Source organism: Octodon degus, unplaced genomic scaffold, assembly GCF_000260255.1.
Source record: "Octodon degus isolate 3935 unplaced genomic scaffold, OctDeg1.0 scaffold00048, whole genome shotgun sequence".
In the NCBI taxonomy this organism is placed as follows: Eukaryota; Metazoa; Chordata; class Mammalia; order Rodentia; family Octodontidae; genus Octodon; species Octodon degus.
Genome location: NW_004524624.1, coordinates 12,315,684 through 12,340,969, shown reverse-complemented (window position 1 = coordinate 12,340,969; position 25,286 = coordinate 12,315,684). Strand labels below are relative to the sequence as shown.

Below are 25,286 nucleotides of genomic sequence, written 5' to 3'. Positions count from 1 at the left end.
GGGACGGACCGACGGACGGATAGTTCCGGGTGCAGAAACTGCTCTCCGCGGCGATCGGGAGCGAGGCGCCGGGGGCCGCGCGTAGGAGCCGCGTGAGTGGGCTGCTCTCTGGGGGCCGCCCGCGCCGCGCACTATCTGAAGGGTCCCGGCGCCAGTCACGCCAGTTCGCTTCCGCGCGCGGGAGGCCTGACCCCAGTCCGGTCCTAGTGCTGGCCCCTGCGCGGCTTGGCGCCCCTAGGGCTGCCGCCCCGCCCAGCCGAGGCTCCGCGCGCGGGTTCGAGGCCAGGCCCTGCGCGCGTCGTCGCCCACGCCGACTTCTTTCTCCTTGGCGGCCCCAAGGCTTCACCTCTGCGCTTGCACCAACGCAGCCACGTGTTTCCAACGTCCCTTTTAAAATGCCTCTCATTCTTCCAGATTCCTAGACAGGAACTGCCTTGCGGCGGAACAACGCCGACCAGGGAGCTGGAGTGCCTGTGTTCTAGTCCCGAGTGCCCTTAATTAGCGGTATGACACTGGCGGTTCCCTTCTCAACCTTTTGGATTAAGTTACTTTTTTTTTTTGGTAAAATAAGGGGCTTGGAGTATGTAACAATAAAGATTCGTTCCAGTGTTGGCTGGACGCTGTTGCTCCCAGGGTGTCTTTCACAGTTTTGCCTCACGTACGGATTTGTTTTTTGATCACTCTCCTGAGACCCCCGCCCCACCCCCACCCCATCAGGCCTTTGAAAAATCCGGCTGGAGGCGCGTTTTAACATTTCCAAAGGAGTCCTATGCTCCTTGAGCGTTGTTTTTTTTTTTTTTTTTTAAACCTTCTAGATAAGGGCACATACCTAAATAAGGCTTTTGACATGTGCAGTTCTTGAAGTTTTTTTTTTTTTTTTTTTTTAATTTTTCTGAGCAGAATGTATTTATTGGAGAAAGAAAACTCTTGTCCAAGGAAAGAGGGACAGAAGGGGGGCCCCGAGCGGGTGGTCCCTCTTAAAGTGTTTAATGTAGGATTTTTAGGGGTTTTATAGTATGGCAGATTCTTTGGTCTTTACTTGAATAAGGCTTTTTAGGTAAAGTGCTATGTTGAATACTCATACAGAACCTCAGACTTGTGTATAAACAAGATAGTGACGTCAGTATTTCTAACTTATAAACAATGAATCTTAAAAGCATATAAACTATCAATAAGAAACATAACTAAGTACATGCATCATTTCCTTTGTATAGTCTTATAGTAGGAAGGACAGGCATTAAACACTTAATTTCTTTTTACAGCCATCAGGAAAATGAGGCCCTTAGAAAAAAAGTGACTTGATGGTGTATCTCGCAGCAGGCGTTCACCCAAGGTTCTTTTGTTGCCAAGCCAGGTACTTTCTTCATGATGACCTTTCTAGTTAACATTTCTTTTCAAATAAACTATTCACTATATTAACTGTGAGGACCATAAAATACATTTTAAGATTGGTTGAGATATGACACCTATTTATTTTTTGAAGAGAGTACAAAATAATATTAAAACACAAAAATTACAAGTGATGTAGAATTTCACTTAACAAAATAATATGAATTTCACAGTATTTGTTACAGTGCGTAGTGTTGTTTTCCAACTAGTTGTTCATATTACCAGATACTAATTTTTAACTTAATGTCCAGTTACATAGCAAAGCTCACTTGACCAGAATCTTAATTTCTGTGGTCATAGCATGTGATTATGATTATTTCTGAATAATTTTAAAGAACATATGGCAGAAAATGTAAATATATAAGTAATATTTGTCATATATGTCTATACATTTTTTTTTTGTACCAAGGATCAAACTCAGGACCTTGCTCGGCAGGTGCTTAAGCTGCTGAGGTATATCCTCAGCCCTGTAAATACACTTGTATAAATATAAAATATAAGCAGATTGTAGGAAGTACTTGAGTACTGAAGGAGGGAAAGAACTGTACTACTAGTGAATTCTGTTGTAGTTTTTTTCAATAAACTCTTCTTTCATTCCCAGAACATTATTCAAAAGGCAAACCGATTACCTGTACCCACTCACTATAAGGCACCTTTTTTTTTTTGTTGCAGGGAATGAGGTAGATACAGGAAAAGTGTAAAGAGGTGAAAGGCAGTTCCAGACAGAGGAAGGCTATATGAAGTGAGATGACAGATGATTGGAGGTTGTAGATGGGTCAAAATAACAAACGCTTGGGAGGTGGCTGTGGAGAGACTGTAAAGGCAGAAGAGATGAAGTGAGTTGTTAGCAGAGGGCAGACAGTAATGAGTCCTGCTATAGCATGTTATTAAATATGTTAAACTGGGGTGATGGAGACACCTTGGAGGGTGTTTAGCAGAGAGGTGCTAAGTTCAAATTTGTATTTGTAATGCAACTTTGTATTTGTAAAAAATACACTAATTCTGACTTAGGAAGAAAAAGCCATGTATAAATTTTTTCATTGTATTTCAGTCGTATCTCAATCATAACGTAAATAATAGTAATACTTATTATCTAGAGAGTAAATGGTATGGAATCCCATTGCTCTGAGCAGGTTGTGGGCTCTTGAGGGCATGAACCCGGTAATACTCATTGTTCTGCTCTGGTGCCTGGCACACTACTTTGCATTTACTATAGTAAATATTCAGTTAATATTTGGTAATATTAAAATATTTTAATATTAAATATATAAGATATAGAGACTCTTAAAATGTTAAATATATTTAATATTAAAATATTCAGTTAATATTTTGGTAATATTTGACTGAAATATGGTCCAAACTATTATTAAAATCTTTTTTTCCACTAGGAGAAACATGAACCAGAAGCTGCTGAAGTTGGAGAACTTGCTACGATTTCACATGATTTACAGGCAACTACATAGCTTGGATCAGAGAAGAGTATTAGCACAGCGGAAGCACAGGTTTTCAGCTGCGTCCCCAGTATGGGCAGCTCAGCCCTATGCCTGGCCCTGGCAGACAGATGTGCTCCTTGGTGCTGCTTTATCTCAATATAGACTTCTAGTAACAAAGAAGGTAAATTTCTGTCACTTACTATGTTACTTGGTCTGATATGAAAGTGTTTAGAACCATAAATAGAAATCCATTTTGGGTATTTTGTCATTTATGAATCTTTATTACTTAATGTTATACTTGAAGCGATAGATCTTTGTGAGGAGGGGAAATTCTGGTTAACTTTAACTGTTTTTAATAATAGTTTTGGTAAATTTAATTAGTTGGAGATAACTTTAACACAGTGAATTAAGGATGCAGAAATTTTAATCTTGGCTTAAAGTTTAACTACTTAGGAGAGTATTTGTTGGTAGAAGTGACGTCTATGATTGTAACAGATGTTTCAGAAAAACTTTTAAGTTGTCCCTAAAATTTTCTCTTACTTCTTGTTTATATGTTTGTCTTACTGAGAAGACTTTTTTTTTTTTTTTTTTTGTGGTACTGGGGATTGAACTCAGGATGTTGTACTTGCCAGGCAGCCGCATATGCCCCTGAGCTATATCCCCAGCATATCTATCTTTTTAATAGGAGAAAAGACCATGGAAATCTCAGTTATCATCAACAAAATCTAAAAAAGAGGTAGAAGTATGGATTGGAATGACCGTTGAGGAGTTGGCCAGAGCAATGGAAAAAGACATAGGTGAGCAGAGAAGTTACCAAAAAAACTCCAAAAACAAAGACTCAAAAAAATCCCGATATTTAATTATATTATTTTTTATGAGGAGAATAACATTTTTTAAAGTCTCGTTTGTGGCATTATGTTTACTGTCCACCTAGGATTGTTGGAATAGTATTTCTGTTTTTATTACAAACTGACATTAAAATTCAGTGTATGAAAAGTAGTGTATTTCTATTGCAAAATAAAGTGAATAGACTCTTGAAAAAAAGAATAACACATTTTTTGTGTGGGGAAGGAGTACCAGAAATTGAATGCAGGACCTTGTGCTTGCCAAGCAGGCACTGCGCTGCTGAGCTGTATCACTGGCCAGTAATTCGTATTTGTAGAGCTATTTATTTATTATTTATTTATTTATTTATTTTGCGGTACCGGGGATTGAACTCAGGACCCTATGCTTGCCAGGCAAGCGCTTATTCTACTGAGCTATCTCCCCAGGTCCCTGTAGAGCTATTAATGTACTAACACTTGTATATACTTTCATAATTCTCAAAATGCCCTGAAATAGATATCCCTGCTTACAGGACAGGAAAGTTGAATAATTGCCTGTAATTTCACAGCAGATGTATAGTATGTGTGAGTATTTGGACCTGGAGAGCAGGCTTTTTTCTTCATTGGCCAAATTATTTCTCAAGAATTATTTTGTAGGGCCGGGAGATAGCTCAGTAGAATAAGTGCTTGCTTGGCAAGTGCAAGGGCCTGAGTTCAGTCCCCAGTTCCACCAAAAAAAAAGAAAAAAGAATTATTTTGTAAATTATAGCAGAGCCCAAATTTAATGTTTTTCTTGCCTGAAAATGTTACCACTTTTTATACATACGTATTCTTACATAGAACAGAAAATTAGCACACTATCTTGCATTTTCATGACTTTGCATTTGGATTATATAATCATTTTATAGCTGGAAGACATGACGGATAAGTCTACATCATTCAGAAGTTTTGAAAAACAACATTGATACAATTTTATAAATAACATGGATAAGAGACATGATTTTATAAGCTTTATTAGTGGATATTTTTAAACACTGATGACAAAAAACAATAATACATTTAGATGTATGCAAGTCAGTTACAGTTGTTAATCATTTTATACGTAAACACCTTAGTAATTTTCTTTTTATTTTATTTTATTTTATTTTTTTTGAGGAGCCAAGGATTGAACTCAAGCTCTTAAGCTTGCTAGGCAAGCACTTATTCAACTGAGCTATCTCCCCATCCCCTAGTAATTTTCTTTTTAAAATAAATCACACTGCACACAGGCATGCACACGCACACACACCACACAGGAACTCGGGAGTACTTCCTGGAGCCGGGCATGGTGGCATACACTTCTAATCACAGCCCTCAGGAGGCTGAGGCAATGGGATCACTGCATGTAGAGGCCAGCCTGAACGACACAGTGAGATCCTGTCTCAAAATAATAGTAATTTTTGATGGCACCAAATAGAGTAATGAAAATACAAACATAGTTCAATAGAATAGTGCCCTAAATCTGTTCATTATGATTTAAATAATATTCTTCTAAAGTTTATTTGAGATTCAAGGGCCAGGGATACAGATCAGTGGTGCAGTGCCTGCCTGGAAAGCGTGACGTTGTGAGTTAATTCCAGGTACTGAAAAGAGAAAAATTCAAAAACTTTTGAATTAAAGTTAGTTTTTATAAGATAATTACTTGTAATTTATGAATATACAGTTTTTCTCTTCCCCTGGGTCAGTTAAAATGATGTAATATTTTGGATGAAAGTGTGCTGTACCCACCAAGAAGCTGATTTCTGTGGGAATGGAAGATTGTTTATTTTTTTTTTTGTGGTGCTTTGGATCAAACCAGGGGCCTCCCACGTGCTAGCAAGCACTCTATCACTGAACCACACACCCTTAGACCCTTGGGCACTTTTCTACATGTAAATATTTAGTTTCATATAAAGATACTGTAATGCATTAATATCATATACATTTAATCTAAAAGGGAAAAGAGTACCCCTCTATATCAGCTACTTCAATAATTCAGATAACATTTTTGAAAATTGTAGTAACAGTTATTTGGGATTTTTAGCATAATTAAAAACAGCATTGTGTTCATAATTTTTGTATGTATGTGTTTATAATTTTTAAAAAAATTTTGTAGTTTTCTAGGTGTAATGATGTCAAAAATTTGACCTGTGGCATTCTTAAAATGTGTTTTCCAGGGAACAGATTTGGGAAATAAATAGGAAGTAGTTTCTTGCGCTACTGTTGCACAGAACATGTGGCTTTCTGGGGTTGGTTTGTATCACTTTACAATCTCAATAGCTGACATAAGCTAAACTCTTATGAATTGTGTTAGCAGATTGTTAATACAGCCATTTAAAAACTTAAATCCAAAAGGTAGTAAAAGCCAATTAAATTCTTTATTTTCTAGTCTTTTACTATTTCCTATTTTAATTACCTTTAGTTTATTCCTGCCTTTACTGAATGATAGAAATACTATATAATAGTGTACTACAGTGCATCTCTTTCATCTCTGAAGTCATTGACTTCATTTTGGTACCTTGAAATCAAACATAGTTGGAATATTTCCACCATAAAAATTGAGAAATACTATAGATCAGAAAAAAAGTTTATGGAGAGTCCTGTTATTAAAAGCTCAAAAATGAATTAGATGTTCAAAGTGTAAGGTTCGCTGGATGCCTTTCATTCTTATATTCTCTAAATTTATGTTTATAGGGTGACTGTAGTCTGGAAATATAAAATTACTTATATCATTATCATTACAGATATATTTATTAATTATCCATGGGGAAATATGACAGATTAGAAGAAAGCATATAAAATAAAATGAAAAAGAATAAGTAATTTCCTAAGTTTCTAAAGTATGGGTATGTGCATTCAAAGATACAGTGTGTGTGTGTATATGTGCGTGTGCACGCGTGTGTACATACATACAGGCAGTTCTCAGCCAGACATGGTGGCACACATCTTACCCTAACACTTAGGGAGGCTGAGGCAGGAAAGTCACAAGTTAGAACCCAGCCTAGGCAACTTAGCAAGACAAAGTCTCAAAATCAAAATTTAAAATAAAGTTTGAGTAAGGGCCAGCCAAATAGTTCAGTAGATTAAAGCACCTGCAAGCAGGCGCAGGGGCCAGGGGTTCCATCCCTAGGCCCCACCCCTGGGGCGTGCTAAGCCGGCATTTGAGACTGGTCAATTGAGATGGCATGGCAGTGCACGCTTGTAATCCCAGCTCTTGGGAGGCTGTAAACAGGCAGATCACTAAGAGTCCGATGTAGTAGTGATATCCTGAACACCCTGTAGGCCCTTCCCTAAAATACAAAAAAATAAAATAAGGCTTGGGAGTGTAGCTCAGTGTAAAGGCCCTGGATTTATTTTTATTTTTATTTTTAATTTTTTTTTTTTTGTGGAACCAGGAATTGAACTCAGACCTTGCACTTGCCAGGTAAGTGCTTATTCTACTGAGCCATCTCCCCAGCCCAAGGCCCTGGATTTAATCCCTAATAATACCAAAACAAACAAACAAAAAAATCCCAAAACAACAACAAACTTTATTTTTCATGGATTCTATATTTACAGATTTGTCTGCCCAGTAAAATGTGTATGTAGTTTAAAAATCATTGCTTGGATAACTTCATAGTTATTCTTAGATGCGTTCAGAGTGGTGAAAAATTGTAGTTGCTCCATGCATGTTTTCCTAGCTAAGGTGGAACAAGGTAATATTCTGCCTTCTTGATTAACCTCTCATGCTGAAAACAGGCAACATTTTTTTTTTCTCATTGTTTTTTGGTGGTGGTTTGTTTGTTTTGCTTTGGGCTTTTTGAGACAGGGTCTCACTGTGCAGTGCAGGCTGGTCTTAAACTTTCTGTGTAGCCCCAGGCTAGCCTCAAAACTTGCTGTGATATTTCTGCTTCAGCCTTCTGAGTGCTGGGATTATAGGCCATGTGCCACCATGCATGGCTCAAGCAAACCTTTAATGGTCTGTTGAACACCATGGTTTTTGAATTTTCATGCTTTTGTTTGTGATTTTGCTACTTAAATAGGCCCTAAGTAATAGTGTTGAAGTGCTGTCTCATGTTCTTAAGCAGAAGAGAGTTGTGGTCTGTTTTATAAGAAAGTAGGTAAGACCTACAAGGTGAGCTTTTCCAGGTGTAGTTATAGTGCTGTTGGCTTTGAGTTCCATATTGGTAAATCAGATTTTTGTTGTTGTTGTGTTTTGGTTTTCTTTTTTGTTTGTTTGTTTGCAGCACTGGGGATTGAGGCAGGGCCTTGACATTGAGCTACATTCCTAGATCTTTTAATTTTTGGGTTTGAGACACGGTCTCAGGTATGACCCCCCTGAGTTGAGTGGCCGAAGCTGGGCTCAAACTTGGTCTTTACCTCAGCCTCTCAGCGTGCTGGAATTACAGGTGCGTACCACCATACCTAACTTCAACAATATATATTTTTAAAATGTCTTTAGATAGAAACACATAAAACAGGAGTATATGCTGATCAGTTGACAAAATATGACTAGTGTCTAGAAGAAACTTAACCCTATATTTCCCTGGAGTAGTGGTTCAGATTATTATTAGTCATTATTTGTTGCAATGCTGTACAACGGAGCTATTCCAAATAGTAGGACTTGACTTTGTTAAATGGATACTCTGATCTGTCTGTATGATACATGAGTGATCACCTGTAGAGTCCAGAACACATGCATATACAGCTTCGTGTGTCGTTAATGGTTCAGTTGATTCAAAAGGTATATAAATGTTCAAATATTTTTTACATATGCAGAAATGTCAGTAATGTATCATTTTAAAAAATTAAAATTTCTCAGTTCCTTTGATTTGTTAACATTTAGAAATAGTTTATTTAAAATATAGCCCATTGGGGGTACTGTTTATATACTTTTGTTAATACAGGTCAGTTTTTTAGCGATTAATTCATGACCCTAAAATGTTTTGTTTCATTCCAACCAGATTGCGTGTATGAAGGTTTATTGAACACTGCTATTGACATAGATTCTCTAGAAGCAGACTCACATTTGGATGAAGTCTGGATCAAAGAAGTGATAAAAAAAGCAGGAATGAAGCTGAAGTGGAGCAAATTAAAACAAGACAAAGTCAGAGAAAACAAAGACGCTGTAAGAAGGTAAAGCATAACTGCATACTACAGAGAGGAGACCACAGAATTAAATCACACTTTTGTGTGTGTGTGTGTGTGTGTGTGTGTGTGTGTGTCTGGGATCAAACTCTAGACCCTGTGCTTTCCAGGTAGGCACTTGTGCCACTGAACTATCTTTTCAGCACTAAAGCATACTTCTTAGTGTGAGAACCTACCTTAAAATTTATTTTTTAATTAAAATGATTTGTGAGTATAGACTAAACTTTTCTTCAAAGTGAATATGCGGAAAATATGTTTAGGTTATTATAAAAGTCTAGGGCTATTTTTCATAAATGCTGAGTGTATATTTTAAATTTGGTTCAGTTTTTCCCATTGCTATGAAGATACAAACCTTAGACAGGGAGTCATTAAATCATCTCTTTTACTAGAAGTAGAGAAAGGGAAAGTAGTGATATGTAATCAGACTTGAATATCAGGTTTTATTGTTAATGGTAGTCACAGGAATAACTGCAAACCAATTCAACAGTTATAAAGTGTTTCTGATATTTAAGAAATGAAACTCCTTTGCTGTTAATTGTAGGCAACAGTCAGATCCAGCTTTATTAATCCCAAGGCCCCCAGTTGTTACTATAATGGGCCATGTTGATCATGGGAAAACGACATTACTTGACAAACTGCGAAAAACTCAAGTGGCGGCAATGGAAGCTGGAGGCATCACTCAGCACATTGGTGCCTTTCTTGGTATGAACATACATTACCTTACAATGTGCTTGGGACCCTTCACTTATTTTTTTTTTAAGTAAATGACATGATATGAAATATATAAATTCAATTTAAAAGGGAAGGCTAAAGCTTAAAGACATTGAATTGATAAAATACAGAGCAGTTGGTTAAAAGTCATTCTGTAGTTTCAATAAGAAAATCAGCCAGGCATCGTGGTACACACCCATAATTCCAGCACTTGGGAGACTGAGGCAGGAGAATTGCCAAAAGTTCAAGGCCAGTCTCTGCTACATAGCGAGTTCAAGGCCAGCCTGAACTGCATAGTGACACCCTGTCTGAAAAAAAAAAAAACATCGTGTCACTGCTTTTATTATTATTTTTAGTTTGGTTTAAGGAGCCTAAATTTTTCATCTAATTAAGGTCATACAACATCCAATGCCAGGCTGTGATATTGTTACTATTAATAAATAATAACTATCATTTACCAACCACTTAATATGTGCTCAGCACTGTGCTAAGCATCGTCTTCATTTTATCTTTACAATAACATCATGAGGTAGGTATTAATATTCCTACTTATAGATAAGAAGGCTAATTCAGGTTAAGTAACTTGCCTCAAGTATATAGTAAGTAGCTAGGATTTAAATCTGCAGTTGCTGAACTGATATGTTGAGCTACTAACTGTATACTAAATTGCTTTTCTGTGCTCAGGGCAGTTGCAGCTGTGGTTTGCTGATTGTAGGGATAGCTATCTATGTAGCTCTTGTTTCGATCTGTTATCTCTCCAGATTAAATATCAGTTGGTACATTTATGAAAGTAGCTGTATTCTAGTAATATGATGTTTTAGTTTGAAATTATTGCATAAAAAGAAAATCCTGAAGTTCTCACTGATATAAGTTTTCATTATAAATTTCAATTTGTGCTATTCTGATGAAGCTATTAGTAATAGTTAAAGAACGAGTGGATTTAATGATGTCATATATATTGCTTCATGTTAAAGAACTATACCTTTGGTGTTCTTGGATTTGTTTCCACAGTCTCTCTACCTTCTGGGGAAAAGATAACTTTTCTTGACACTCCAGGACATGCTGCCTTCTCCTCAATGAGAGCCAGAGGTGCTCGTGTCACTGACATTGTCGTGTTGGTTGTAGCTGCAGATGATGGAGTGATGAAACAAACTATAGAGTCTATTCAGCATGCCCGAGATGCTCAAGGTAGTGTGTGGCTGACTTGTATGTATCAGGGAAGAGGTTACTCTTAAATTTTGTTCTTTAAAAGACTTACTACATGAAGTTGTAGTTTTAGAGCCGCTCATTCAGTTTTCACAGCAGTCCCAAGACTGTTAAACCAGTTTTATGGATACTCTTCAAGGATAGTTAAATTGTTTTCCTGCAGACATGTAACTGAAAGGAGTATAGCACGATTCACCTTGGGACTTGTACTGACAAGTACAATCTTTCTTTACTGTGACATTAAAAAAAAAAATCTTGTATCATGAAAAATTTAGACAGATGAAAAATAATGAGCTACTTTCCCATTTCCTAAATTCATTTAGAATTGCATACTGTGATACTGTTATTACTTTACTATTATTCCTTGTTGTTTATCTGAAATCTTTCTCTAAACTGAAGCTTTTTCTGAAGCAGGATCTTGGCTATACAGTTCAAGCTGGCCTTGAGCTCACTGTGTAGTCCTGGCTGGCCCTGAACTCATAGCAATTGTCCTGCCTCCATGCCTAACTTAAAGAAAACCTTTTTTTCATCTGTTTTAAATAGTTACTTGGTCAAAAGTTGAAACTTGGAAAATCACTTAAGCATCTTCTTTATTATTTAAAAATGATAATAAATACCACACACACATACACACACTCCATATATTCTTATTTTGATATGTTACATCTGCTCCAAGCAAAGAAATGTACCTGATGGGGTATCATATCCCTCCCTGGCCCCCACCCCATTCTAAGACTGGCAAGAAAAAAAAAACCCCAAAAACAGGTTGACCATTACTTATCCATTTCTTTTGTGTTCCATCATGAAAACAGACCCAACCTTTAGCCCCCTGATTATATAATGTTACGTAGCTAATTTGTAACTTGTTTGAATTTGAGTCTGGATCTTCTAGCTTCCAGTGTTCTTTTCTTTTTTATTATTTATTTATTTTTACGAAGTTTATTGGTGTGATTTAATATATATGATGATAGAATTCATCATAGGGAATTTGTACCTATACATGATATATCCTGTTTCCTCTTTTCTTCCCAATCCCCTCCCATCCCTTCAAGCACTCTTCCCTTTCTCCTTTACAAAGCTTTGTTTCTATTTGACCCTTCTATGTTTCTTTTCTTCCTTTCCCCCACACCTCTCCCTCCTTTCCCTTTTTTTGAACCATTTCTTCCTATTTCACTTTGCCTGTTACACACTTTGGTCTTTATTTACTCTTTTGGTTTCTTATACTAAAGAAACAATGTGATATTTACACATGTGTGTTGGATTCATTTCACTTAAAGAGTATGATCTCATCTTTTTAAATTTTCAAACCTGCTTTTATGTGTGGTACTGTACTCTTGATGATTCTAGTACAAGGCAAAAAGAAGGGAGGGATCAGTTTTCTATGGATTCCATACCAAGCAACTAGTTAAGATAGGATAAATGCATTATATTGTGTGTTCTATATCTGTTCTTTGTTAGGTTCAAGATCATCAACATGAAATGCAGTTTTTTAAAATTATTTTTTTATTGAGAAATAAATATGAATGAGACAGTTTCACAGCTGATTAATAGGACAGTTTGATAGTCAATACACTGTACATTGTTATCTTCTTAGTGGTTATCCATAGTACAAGAAGCAGACAGGATATTCTGTCCAAACACTGTTTGTACACCTCTTTCTTCTCATTGAATTAAGCAAAAGTAGCTGTAAATTTGTCCTATTTTGTATATATAAGTACAAAATGATCTTTCCTTTGTATCCTTTTTTTTTTTTTGGTCCTGTCAGAGGTGAGTATTCTATTGGCATCTAAATACTATAAGTGTTTGAATTCAACTAAGCAATCTAACACTGTCTAGCAGTCTATAATATTAGTGGGTTATCTTCAGAAGTTATTGACTTGAGCCTTTTACAGGTCATCATATTAATATGGATTTACTTTATATACCTCATTTTTATACTTTTCTGCTGGATGGTTAAGACCAAGATATATCAAGACCTATATAACAAGAAATGTAACTTTTATATGATAAGGTCAGCCAAGTGTTCTCAGGATTTATCCTGTAGCCCTGTACCACCCTTTGTACATCCTTTTGTCAGTGTCTGACATGAGGATGAGTCACGGTGAAATGCAGTTTTTGACAGTAGTGGTTTGTAACTTGAAAATTTCTTTGTGTCTTGTACAATTTCTTTGATCCTGAGAAAATTGTAGAAATTGAAACTCAGAATTATCGTATAGAATTTTGTGATATCTCTGATGAGAGAATATGTTTAGTGATAACAAACGGATATAAGAGTTTTTGGTTCATTTAATAAGTATATATTTGTTTTTCTACTGTGTTGATCAGTGAGCTAGGCATGTGAATAGAGGTGCTATTAGTCTTAAAAGGGAAATGTAGTAGTAGAACAGCCCATTCCACTCCAGTCCTGCTGCCAGCAAATGATCTGGGAGTATTGAAATAGACTTTTAATTTCTTTTTCCTGGAGATAATCACCAGTATATTATCAGTCTCACTTTCAAGTTTAATGATAGGCCTCTCTACCCAGAATACTGTTTTTATGATCATGTCAGGTATCACTTATTCATCAGAATCTCCTTATAATTACAATGCTAACAGTTTGTGTCTGAGTTCCTAAGAGCAGAGTAAGGTGGTATGAATCTAAATAGTTTTTTTTTTTTTTTTGGCCTTCCGTTAAATAAATACATTCACTGAATAAAAGCCAGAGCAGGTTGGTATATGTCTTTATACCTAGAATCGAAGGTGTTCTCATTTGTGCTCTTAATTTTATCCTTTTCAGTACCTATTGTTCTTGCAATAAACAAGTGTGACAAAGCTAAGGCTGATCCTGAAAGAGTCAAAAAAGAGCTGCTGGCTTATGATGTGGTTTGTGAAGATTATGGAGGTGATGTTCAAGCAGTGCATGTTTCTGCACTTACGGTAAATAGGGGCATCTCAGGGACAAATGTGAATGCTTTTCTATATGCATACATTTTGAAATACATAATTGATGTTGTTGGGGAAAAAAATCCTTTGAGTACCGAACGAAGTGTGGTATTATTATTCTGATGTGGCTGGTTAGGAATTAGGCTCAGGGAGGTCAACTAACAGTTCAGAGTGATACATCTCATCTGTGGGAAGTTGATTCTAATCCTAAGGTTTTTTAAATTATGAGGTATGCAGAACCAAGGGAATAAATGGTAAACAATGTGGGAATGGGAATAACTTAGGCTGTTTGAAACCGAAATGAAACTCACTTGGACATAAAAAGTACTTTTATTTCCATGCCTTTAATTTTTCTAAATTTGTTACCTCTAGCATGCTTAGAAATTATACTTCTATTCATAGTAAAACTTTTCTTTTCCTCTGAAATTCATTAAATGGGATTTATTTCTGCAGTCTATCTGAATTGTAATTCCTCTGTGAAAGCCAGATGGCAAATTTACTGTAATACAATTAAAACACATTTTCTAGGATACCATTGGATGAGTTGATAGATGTAAAGCTGCGAAGGCATGCCAGAGATAATCCTCAAAAGGTAGAGAGAACTGGGAGAGGCTGACAGGAAGTAAGATGAGGTCTTCTTTTGAAGATACAAAAAAACTACTTCATGCAAAGAGAAAACTTCAGCTGTGCTTTCCATTTGTTTGTTTCTTGCTTTTTTTTGAGACAGTATTTTGCTATATTTCCAAGGCTGAGCTTGAATTTTTAATCCCCCCACCTCAGTCTTCCTGATAGCTGGATTACATGTATGTACCACTGTGTCAGCGCCATTTCTGCTTTTCTAAAATTTTATTTATTTATTTAATTTTATGTGTTTAGTAGAGGATCTACAGGGTCTTACTATGCAGATCAGACTTCTAGTGATCCTCCTGTTTTCAGCCTCCCTAGCGCTGGGATTATAGGCGCCTGCCACCATGCCCAGTCTCATTTGCTGTCTCAGCTTGTCCTTGGGGTGGGGCCACTGTGGCATGCCCTGGATCAAATCCTGGTCCCTGTGCTTGCCTAAGGGATTTTAGTCCTGAGTTACCTGGCTGGCCCTCCCATTTCTGATTTTTTGAGTAGCACTTTATAAAATTTAAATATTAGGAATAAGTAGGTGAGAGAGAAAAGTATTTAGTTTTTTTCTTTTTTTCTTTTGTATTTTAGGGAAGGGTCTACAGGGTGTTCAGGGTCTCACTACTAGATCAGACTCCTAGTAATCTGCCTGTTTACAGCCTCCCAAGAGCTGGGATTACAGGTGCATGCCACCACGCCTGTCTCAGTTGCATCTCCATGTCTTGGGGGTGGGGCTGGCATGGCAGGCTGAGGGATCAGATCCCCAGCTCCTGTGCCTGCTGAGCTATTTGGCTAGTTTTTTCTTTTTCATAGTTGTCTCTTATAACTATATGCAATCTCTTAGCTGCCACCAGGGGTGAAAAAATCTCTTGACCATCAGTTCTACTTCCATTAGCATTCATCAGGTGTGTGATTGTGGAGCTCTAGGAAGCTTAGTAAACATAAATCACTAAAGGTAAAAGAATAATGTAACCTAACCTCTTCATTTCATGGGCTTGTAATTGAGATTCACAGAACTGACGTGAGTTTACAAGGCTGCATAGGTGGGTGGTTACACAGCGTGGCTTAGAGCCTGAGTATTTTTGTTCTCATTTAATAATTCTAAGTAATGCTTGATACTTATTTTACAAGTTTTGTTTTATTCTTTCGAAACGGGGTCTCTCCTTGTAGTCCAGGCTCATCCTTAATTAGAAGTGATTCTCCTTCCTTAGCCTCCTGAGTGCTGGGATTACAGGCATGTGCTGCCATCACTGGCATTTATGAGATTCTTTTCTTCTTTTTTTTGATTTTAGGAACGGTCTACAGGGTGTTCAGGGTCTCACTACTAGATTGGATTTGTAGTGATCCACCTGTGCACAGCCTCCCAAGAGCTGGGATTATAGATGCATGCTACCATGCCCAGTCTTCATTGATGTCTCAGCACGCCCCAGGGGTGGGGCCGGCATGGCAGGCCTGAGGGTGGAACCCCTGGCTTCTGTGCCTGCTTGTAGGCGCTTTAATCTGCTGAGCTATTTGGCCCAGCCCTACAAGATTTTTTTTTTTTTTTTCAGAACTGGGGATTGAACTCAGGCCCTTGTGCTTGCCAGGCAAGCACTTATTCTACTGAGCCATCTTCCCGGTCCCTAAAACTTTTTTTTGGTGGAACTGGGGATTGAACTCAGGCCCTTGTGCTTGACAGGTAAGCACTTGTTCTACTGAGCCATCTCCCTGGTCCCCTCCACAAGATTGAGTAGATCAAATCAAATAACAATAGATACAAAGGCTTATTCAGTTGATAAAAGTTGAAATTTCAAGCTGCAACATTAGGAAAGTTAGAAGAAAACGCAATTGTAGTCACATGGAGGAGAAAAAGAATGAGTAAATTATGTGTTTGTGAAAGGACATAACAGATATCAGTGGCTAACATATTGAAAAACACACAGTTCCTTAAAAGATCTGTCCCTGGATTAGGATTTTTTCCTGATCCTTCTTTCTCCCTTTTTTGGTTGGTTTTTTTGAGATAGGATTTCACTATGTCGTTGAGGCTGGTCTTAAACTCACTATGTAGTGCAAGCTGGCCTCAAACTCAGAGCAGTCAGGGCTGGCAAGATAGCTCAGCAGACGAAGAGCCTGCTTAGGCACACACAGGAGTCAGGGTTTGATCCTCTGCACCACCTGCCATGCTGGCCCAGCCCCTGGGCTCACTGAGCCAGCCACCAAGACCCAGCGTCATCGCACATGCCTGTAGTCCCCGTGCTGGGGAGGCTGAAAATAGGAGGATCACTATGAGGAGGAGCTGCATAGTGAGACCCTGTGTACCTCAGTCTCTTGAGTGCTGGGATTAGAAGTGTGTGTGCAACCACTCCAATTTTCTTTTTTTTTGAAGTTTTTTCTTCTCTTTTCAATTGGGTAATTCATACTGTTAATGCTTAAAGAGAAAAATGTAACTGTCAGAGATTATTTGGCTTTCTGACTTTGGTATTTACATTTATAGATAATGTATATTAATTTTGCTATTAAAGGGTGAGAATCTGATGGCTTTGGCAGAAGCAACAACTGCTCTTGCAGAAATGTTAGAGTTGAAAGCAGATCCCAGTGGTCCAGTGGAAGGAACAGTAATAGAGTCTTTCACAGACAAAGGAAGAGGGTAGGACTCCACTGAAATTGCTCTTTTTAATAATTTTGTTCCATGATTTTTGGTAATTGTCTGTTATTAACATTTCATTACTATTGCATTTTTTTTGGCATGTATTTTATTGCATGTTGTTCATGAACAGTATTTTTAAAAGTTTTATTTTACTAGTACACAGAATACAAAAATGAGGTTTAGACTTTAGCTACAGTCTGTGTATGTCCTGTCATACTTAGATGGTGTAAGTAGTTTTTGTTTTTTTTTCACATTGACTTGACTAAATTGTTAAAACCTCATAGACTAACAGAAATTGGAATGAAATACTAATTGTTACATCTTAGGGTTTCTAAAATGTTTATGACACGACCCATTAATACAGTATTTCTTTTCTTGAATTTCCCTATCATTATCTTTTCAAGTATAAAATTTAGTGGTGGTAGGCAGTATATTCACACTGGTATACAAAAGGTCTCTAAAAATTTCTTCTTTTCACAGACCTAAATTGTATACTCATTAAAGACTCTAATTCCCACCATTCATCTGTTGGTGGACATTTAGGTTACTTTTACCTCAGCAGTTGTGTTTTGGTTTTGTTTGTGAGGCTGGGATCAAATTCAGACCCTCACTTATAGCCCTGTAAATATTTTGTAGTATCAAAAATAGAGGAATTGAGAAGAACATTAACTCTGTGGATGCCTATATATTTTTTAAACCTCATAATGATATTTTTTCTCTACTTACGAGAGAATAGTTACTGTACATCTTATTTGTAACATTAAGAATATATTTTTTTGAAGGGTAAAAATTTTGTTTGAGATATTATTTATCACACATTTTTCAGTGTCACCAAAGCAAAAATGTTGTCCTCCTCCATCCTAAAAATAAATAAGGGCAAACTTTTTTTTAAGTCATGACACTTAGAAGTTTAGCATCAGCATCCAAAATGAACAAAAAAGGAAAAAAGCATTTAGTATATAACAATTTCAGGTATCTTTAGTTGGGTTCTCCCCATGTAGTATTAATATTTCTTCTTTCAATTACCAAAATAGTAAAAACCAGGAAAAAAAAATAGAAACCTAGTGGTAGCTTCAACTGGGGAGGATACTCTCCTATCCTGTGCAGGCATTCCTAGGCTTGTGGCTAGCTGGAAATACTTGCTGACATCTTCTCTTGTAGTTGTTAAGTTTCTCAGAGAATAGTGGTAAACATTCTAATGTCAGAATCTTAGTCTTCCACTTTATTGCATAGATGTTTCTTTGGTGTTGGTAAGGTTGTGGATGTACTTTTTGTTTTATTTTTGAATGGTCATTAATTCTTTAGATTAAGAATAATATATTCTTTTAGTCCTGTTACAACAGCTATAATTCAAAGAGGAACGTTGAGAAAAGGCTCAATTCTGGTTGCTGGAAAGAGTTGGGCAAAAGTACGCTTAATGTTTGATGAAAACGGAAAAATAGTCAATGAGGCCTCTCCCAGCATGCCAGTGGGAATTATAGGCTGGAGAGACCTTCCTTCTGCAGGAGATGAAATTCTTGAAGTTGAATCTGAGGTACATACTTGATTTCTGTACATTAGAGATAATATAAATGATTCTAATATAATCTCCAGTGTTATATCAAATAAATGTTAATAAATAATTCTAGTTTATAAGAGGCCAAGAGGTGGTTAGTTGTACCATTGTAGAATTTGACTACAAAATGTTTTTAAAATTTGAGATAAAATTTTAAAGTTAAATCATTTCAATTATATACAAAGTTCCCAAATTAAGTTTAAGATTCTTTTTTTTTTTTGCAGAACCAGGGATTGAACTCAGGCCCTTGTGCTTGCCAGGGAAGTGCTTATTCCACTGAGCCATCTCCCTGGCCCCCCAAATTAAGATTCTTGAAACTTATAAATGTAGTGGTTTGTTACATGAATTAAACTTATTTCATAATGGAGAAAAACAAAAAGCCTTTAGTATAGTAGGTATTTTTGTCTATTTCATTAAATAATGACAGTTTCTCACCTATGAAGGCAAGAGCTCGAGAGGTCATTGATTGGAGGAAGTTTGAACGAGAACAGGAGAAAAATAAAGATGATCTGAAAATAATAGAACAAAAGCGAAAGGAACACCAAGAAGCGTATCAGAAAATCCGTGAAAAGTTTGGCACCTTGCTTTGGAAGGAGAGATCATTTATGAAGTACTTAGAAAGGAAAGAACAGAAATCCTTGAGGCTGAAAGAGAGAACAGAAAGAGATTCAAGTATACTTCCTGTAGTTATTAAAGGTATCTTTTGAATATATTTACAATTTTTTTTTCCTATTTTTCTGGTAGAATGCAGGGACTCATACATGCTAGGCACATGCTCTGCCACTGAGCCACATACCCATCTCTTTTTACATTTTTATTTTGAGTAGTCCTGCTAAATTGCCAAGGTTGGCTTTGAACTTCTAATTCTCCTGCCTTATCCTCTAGAGTAGCTGGGATTATGGACATTACTACCATGCCCAGCACAGCTCCCTTCTTGAATATATGTATTTATTCTCATAATTTTTGAGGGATATTTTCCAGAGTAAACATGTTTTTTTCCAATTTTGCATAAAAGTACATTTTTTTTCATTATACTTTGTATTTATAATACTAAGTCTAAATAAAAGTGGTTTTAGTGGTAAGTGACCTAAGTTTTTCTTGTTTTTAGGTAGTCTTGCTGAGCTCAATCTGGGCTGAAACTTGTGATCCTTCTACTTCAGCCTCCCAAGTGCTGGGATTATAGGCGACATAATCTGTTTTTGTTAATTGGTAACATTATATCTTTATTTTTTAGATCAAAAGTTCTTTTAAGCTTTAAGTGCCTATAAGGCAAGAGGGACTGCCTTAATGAATTCTTACAGTACACTGCTTATTTTAACTTTAAATACATCATTGTCATTTTTGTATTCGTCATTAATTTATCTCTATCAATTTTAAACTTTTGCTTTATTTAGGTGATGTTGATGGTTCTGTTGAGGCCATTTTAGACATAATGGATACCTATGATGCTTCCCATGAATGTGAATTAGAATTAGTACATTTTGGAGTAGGTGATATTAGCGAAAATGATGTTAACTTTGCTGAAGCATTTCATGGTAAGGATTCTGTTTCCTGTTTATTGAACTGTGTTCCCTAGACTGCATTGTGAACTTTACTTTTGTCTTCTGTTACTTCGTTTATCAGACCTAACATTCCCATCACAGTCCTCCTTCCTGCTGGCACTTGAGGTTGAGGAGGATGTGCAGCAATGCAGCCACATCTCCACTTGTCAGGAATCGCTGCAGGCTTGGGACACTGTTTCCGGATCCAGTAGTGTTTGATTGTCCGTCCCCCCCCCCCCCAAGCTTCATTAACAGTTTCCCAATTCACCATCCAGGCAAAGGTTGATTATTTTTGTATTTCACTAATTTAGACGTTGAGTGTACTGAACACTGTACTGAGTTTACTACTTTTCTTATCTTTAATTTTAGCTGTTTTTGTTAATTGGTAACATATCTTTATTTTTTAGATCGAAAGTTCTTTTAAGCTTTAAATGCCTATAATGCAGGAGGGACTGCCTTTATGAATTCTTATAGTATACAATAAAGGGACTTATGACTAAAGCACCAATACCGTTGAGTGATTCATGAAGCATTTAGAAAAGAGGTAGTTTATAAGCTGACTTGATTAGATTCAGGTATCACCTTTACTACTGAAAAGGTATTTCCAATAATGCTCTTCAATTCAGGGTATTTGTTAGATACTAACTAGCCTATCACTATGATGTGTAAGGTAGACAGTATTAAAGGATGTCACATGATGATGATTTTAAAGTGATCGTTTTTTTCTTAAATAAGCTGTATAGGCAGATTTCTTCTGCTCATTTTAAGGTAGGTGTATGTGTTTGTTCTTTGGTAAAATGCTTAGTTCCATCAAAGTTTTTTTGTCTTCTTTTGACAACTTTTGAACTTGGCCAAAATATCACTATTTCTAAGCATTTTATCACCATTTAGATGGTGAAGTACAGGCCACCAAATAGTAGGCAATAAAATAAAGTTGAATAGAATTGTTAATACAATTATTTCAGCCCTGCTTGTTTATTTTCTTTTATTAAAAATCAAATCTTTATTTAGTGTATTGTCTTATACTTTGTGGACACTTAAAATAGTTTCTTAAATTAATACATTTAAAATCCAAAGAAATTTTCCTTATTAAACAATGCAATTTATAAAATGCTTTCAGTACTTTGAAAATTTACCAGTTTGACTAGAAAAACAAAAAAAGAATGTCTCATCTCCCCAGGGACTGTTGATTAATTTGCACAGAAGAAAATAGAACAATTTTTTTGTTTGAAAGACAGATAGTTAAAATAGAATATATTTGTGCTACTTTATTGATATTTCTGCTTGCTAGGTATTATATATGGTTTTAATGTGAATGTAAGCAAGGCCATTCAGCAGTCAGCTGCAAAGAAAGGAGTAAAAATTAAACTTCACAAAATCATTTACCGTCTTATTGAAGATTTGCAAGAAGAACTGAGCAACAGAATTCCCTGCATTGTGGAAGAACAGCCAATAGGTAAGTATTCACTGAATGTTACTTTAAAACATCTTTGATTCTGTAAATAGCGCCTAAAAGTTAGGGGAAATATATTCACTGTTGCAGTTCTCTTGTATCCCAGGAAAAAAAATTAAAAAACTACCATGACAATGTTAATAACCTCATGTGTACTGTAAATACATGCCCCTATAACACCTTATGCTTTTTAAGCCAGGGACTATAAAGGCAAGCAGTAAGAACTTTCCTTCAAGCTTAGTGATGAACAACTAGTGGTAATACATCATGCACTTATGTTGATAGTAGCACAGTTTGTCATAACTATATCATGTAAACAACCCAGATGCCCATCAACTGAGGAATGGATAGATGTGGTATTTTTACACAGTGGAGTATTACTCAGCTATAAAAAAGATAAGCTCAAGGCTTTTATAGGTAAATGGATGCAAATAATGACCATATTTGTAAGTGAAATAAATCAGACTTGCATGTATAAACATATTATCCCCCTAGTGTAAGATACTAAAAGAGTAAATAAAATCCAAAACCATGAAAGGGAAAGAAACTGTTCAAAGGGAAGGAACAACTGTGATGAGGGGAAGGGGAAAAATATATGTATGTATATATACAAGAAAATGAAAAGATCTAATGATATAAAGAAGAAAAAAAAAGGTTTTGTGTAATGGAAGAAGCCATTCTGTGTTGTATGTTATGAGTTGGTGCCAAAAGAAACAAGACCTATGAATACAGCTTAGAGCCTAGACACACAGATACCTTTCACATTTATTGAGGGATAAGGGCAGGCTAAGGAATGTGTATAACTACTTTGCTGAACACAAACTATTCTATTGACCTGTGCATTTATTTAACACAAAGTTTACAGAATGCTAGCCATTAACATCCCAAGCAAGGGATAAAACAACAAACAGGGTGCCAGCCAGAGAAGCTGTTATCTGCAGCCTTGAATCCCAGCTTGTGCCAGAATTAACAAATGAGAGACAACAGTTCTCCTCTGGCTCAGTTTATTGCTTCCTGCTCCCTGGGGACATTAGGCTTTTTTTTTTTTTTTTGGCAGAACCAGGGATTGAACTCAGACCCTTGGGCTTGCCAGGGAAGTGTTTATTCTACTGGGCCATCTCCCTGGCCCCAACATTAGGCTTTTGTCTTATATCCATATTTCTATAATTGTATCCTAGAACTGGCACAGAAATATATCTTAAGAAAATTTATTTATATTTAAATTTTAAATAGTTTTGCTTACACTTAAGCCAGATTGAAGGATGAATTTAAAATTGAGACATTGTGTTTATTTACCTTTAAATATATACATTAGGCACAAGATGGTCCACAGAATGATAAAACAGTAATAATTATATAATAAGTATTAATGGTTCATCTATATTTAAACTTTATCTTTTGTCCCCACAATATACTTCTATCATTTTTCTCCTACTTTGGAACCATGGGTTATATTTGTCGTATCTTTTTAGCAGTGTTTAAACTTGAAATTTTTAAGTTTATATAACTTTGTAGAATGTACCTTAATTTTATCTGAAATTTCCTCATAATGGTATTTGGTTTTGCATTTTTGATCCTAATACAGATACAGTTTAGGATTCCATGATCATGAGGTTTTTTTTTTTTTTGTGGAACTGGAGAATGAGATTATTGTTTTTCTTTTTTATGTGAAGGTTTCTAGAGGTGAGTAAACACAGCAAATGCCATTAACCCTAGTCAACTAACACCTTAGAAAACTAATTGTAGTTCTTTGAATTTTAATTTCAGCTAGAGGGTTGATGAGATAGCTCAGTGGACTAAGTGCCTGCTTATTAGGCAAGTGCAGGGACCAGGGTTCAATCTCCAACATGTGCTGGCCCTGCCCCCTCCCTGCGCCAGGGAGGCTAACAGGAGGATCCTTAAGAGTCTGAGCTGCACAGTGAGACCCTGCACTGAGTACATTTAAAAAAAAAAAAAAATCAGCTACAGGAAATCTTTATAGTACTCTTTTAAGTGGATATAAATATAAAGACACTGAAGTCATTTAAAAAATCAGTTGGGGGCCAGTGACATAGCTCAGCAGCATGACAGTGCCTGATAACTACCTACTCTAGAAAATATTTTTTAAAAACTGAAAGCTAGGTTTTCATGGACAGGAATGCCAGTAATTTTTATCTGCTATTCCTCATTATTGGTGAGAAAAATACAGTTGGCTTTTTTCTATGCATGAGCTCATCCTTTACCCCCTTCCACACTGGGAAGACACGTAGGTCTTTGTGCTTGCGAGGCAAGTGCTACACCACCAAATTACATTTCCATCTTGAGTTCACCATAGAATTTCAGGAATTAATGTTATTTCTCAATTAAGTTTCTGGTAAATTAATGTTCTTTTCTTCCCGAAGGTGAAGCTTCTGTATTAGCTACTTTCTCTATAACTGAAGGGAAAACGAAAATTCCTGTAGCTGGCTGCAGAGTCCAAAAAGGACAGTTGGAAAAACAAAAAAAGTTTAAATTAATGCGTAATGGACATGTTATTTGGAAGGGTAAGCAACAACAAAATCTGTATTAAGTCTTCAAAATTTGATTATGTAGTTGTCTCAAATATGCACATCTTTCATTCTCAATCTGAGTTCAGGCAACATTTAACTGCTTTGTAGTTAAGACTTCTTGCTTTCACATGTGTAACTGGGTACTAAACCCAGAACCTTTATACTGAAGTACATCTCAGCCTTTTTAGACAGTCTCTTCTAAGTTAAATTGCTCAAGCAGAGCTCACACTTGTTATCCTCCAGCCTCAGTCTTCCCGACTCTTGATTACAGGTTCATACCATCATGCCTGGCTTCTAGTTCTGATCACTCCTCCAAGGACTGTTAACCTCCCAGTCTTGATTTGCCAAGTTTTGAAAAAAATGGGTCCCTCATGCCAGGCATGGTGGCACACACCTGTATCTCAGTACTCAGGAGGCCGAGGCAGCAGGATAGTTGAGACCAACAGGATATAAAGTGAGCTCAAGGCCAGCCTGAACTGCATAGATTATCTCCAAAAAGCCAAAATATATAATAAAAAGGGTCCCAAAATACCTTTCCAGTTTCATCTCCTGCATTCTTTCTGCAAAGTCTTCATCGGCCTTTAACTTATAGGAGTAGGGAAGGGGATCTTGGATTTCCTGTCTTCCTACATCAGCCTCCAGTAGGCCAGTCCAATTAAGTAAGTACTAATAGGCATGTGCCACCAAGCTAGGCTTACTTCATCTTTAAAAATGGGAGGTAATAGGATATTTTGCTACAAGTTTTTATCTTTACAAAAAAAAAACTGACTTTAGCTATTTAACATAACTAAAAATTTTAACATCAAACTATATGTAACATTTTTAGTAGGTGTTTACTTGAATATACTAACCTTCAGTTTTGCTTTAAAGGTTCATTAACTTCACTGAAACACCATAAAGATGATATTTCCATCATCAAAACTGGAATGGAATGTGGTCTCAGTTTAGATGAAGAAAATATAGAATTTAAAGTGGGAGATGAAATTATCTGTTATGAAGAAAAGGAAGTTCTAGTTAAGACTTCTTGGAATCCAGGATTTTAAAATGAATTAAAAATGTCAACTAAGTGATTGTGTTATATTATTTATATAACAGCTAGCTTCTGGTACAGTGCCTGCTTGGCAAGCAAGAGGCTGTTTCATTCCTACTACCACACACATCCAACCCCATCAAGGACTGCTTGAACCTGGTCTTTTTTGGTCACAATATTTTTCAGAAAACAAAATGGTTAACAATATTTCAAGGATTTATCATGCAGTTTTAACCCATGGCTTTGTTCCCTTAACCTGCAGATACCATGTAGATACTCAAGATACTGTTCTGAATGAATTGGCACTTTGA

General features: G+C 36.4%; 1 protein-coding gene across 6 annotated transcripts; it reads left to right on the top strand.

Annotated features, from left to right (window-relative positions):
* Mtif2 (mitochondrial translational initiation factor 2) lies at positions 1-25,012 on the top strand. Of its 6 annotated transcripts, none has more exons than XM_023716431.1 (15): positions 3-92; positions 1,263-1,354; positions 2,778-3,003; positions 3,508-3,619; positions 8,608-8,779; positions 9,333-9,493; positions 10,514-10,690; positions 13,485-13,624; positions 16,744-16,868; positions 18,198-18,402; positions 18,867-19,119; positions 19,818-19,958; positions 21,256-21,420; positions 23,799-23,939; positions 24,816-25,012. In XM_023716431.1, exons 2-15 carry the CDS (start codon positions 1,302-1,304, stop codon positions 24,986-24,988), a joined length of 2,244 nt encoding a protein of 747 aa, XP_023572199.1. In that variant the 5' UTR covers positions 3-92; positions 1,263-1,301; the 3' UTR covers positions 24,989-25,012. The 6 variants fall into 6 exon arrangements, with proteins under 6 accessions (XP_004632488.1, XP_023572199.1, XP_023572200.1 ...); XM_023716432.1 differs by lacking the exon at positions 3-92 and adding an exon at positions 378-504; XM_023716433.1 differs by lacking the exon at positions 3-92 and adding an exon at positions 378-539 and having other exon boundaries at positions 10,559-10,690.
* Positions 25,013-25,286: the final 274 nt, after the last annotated feature.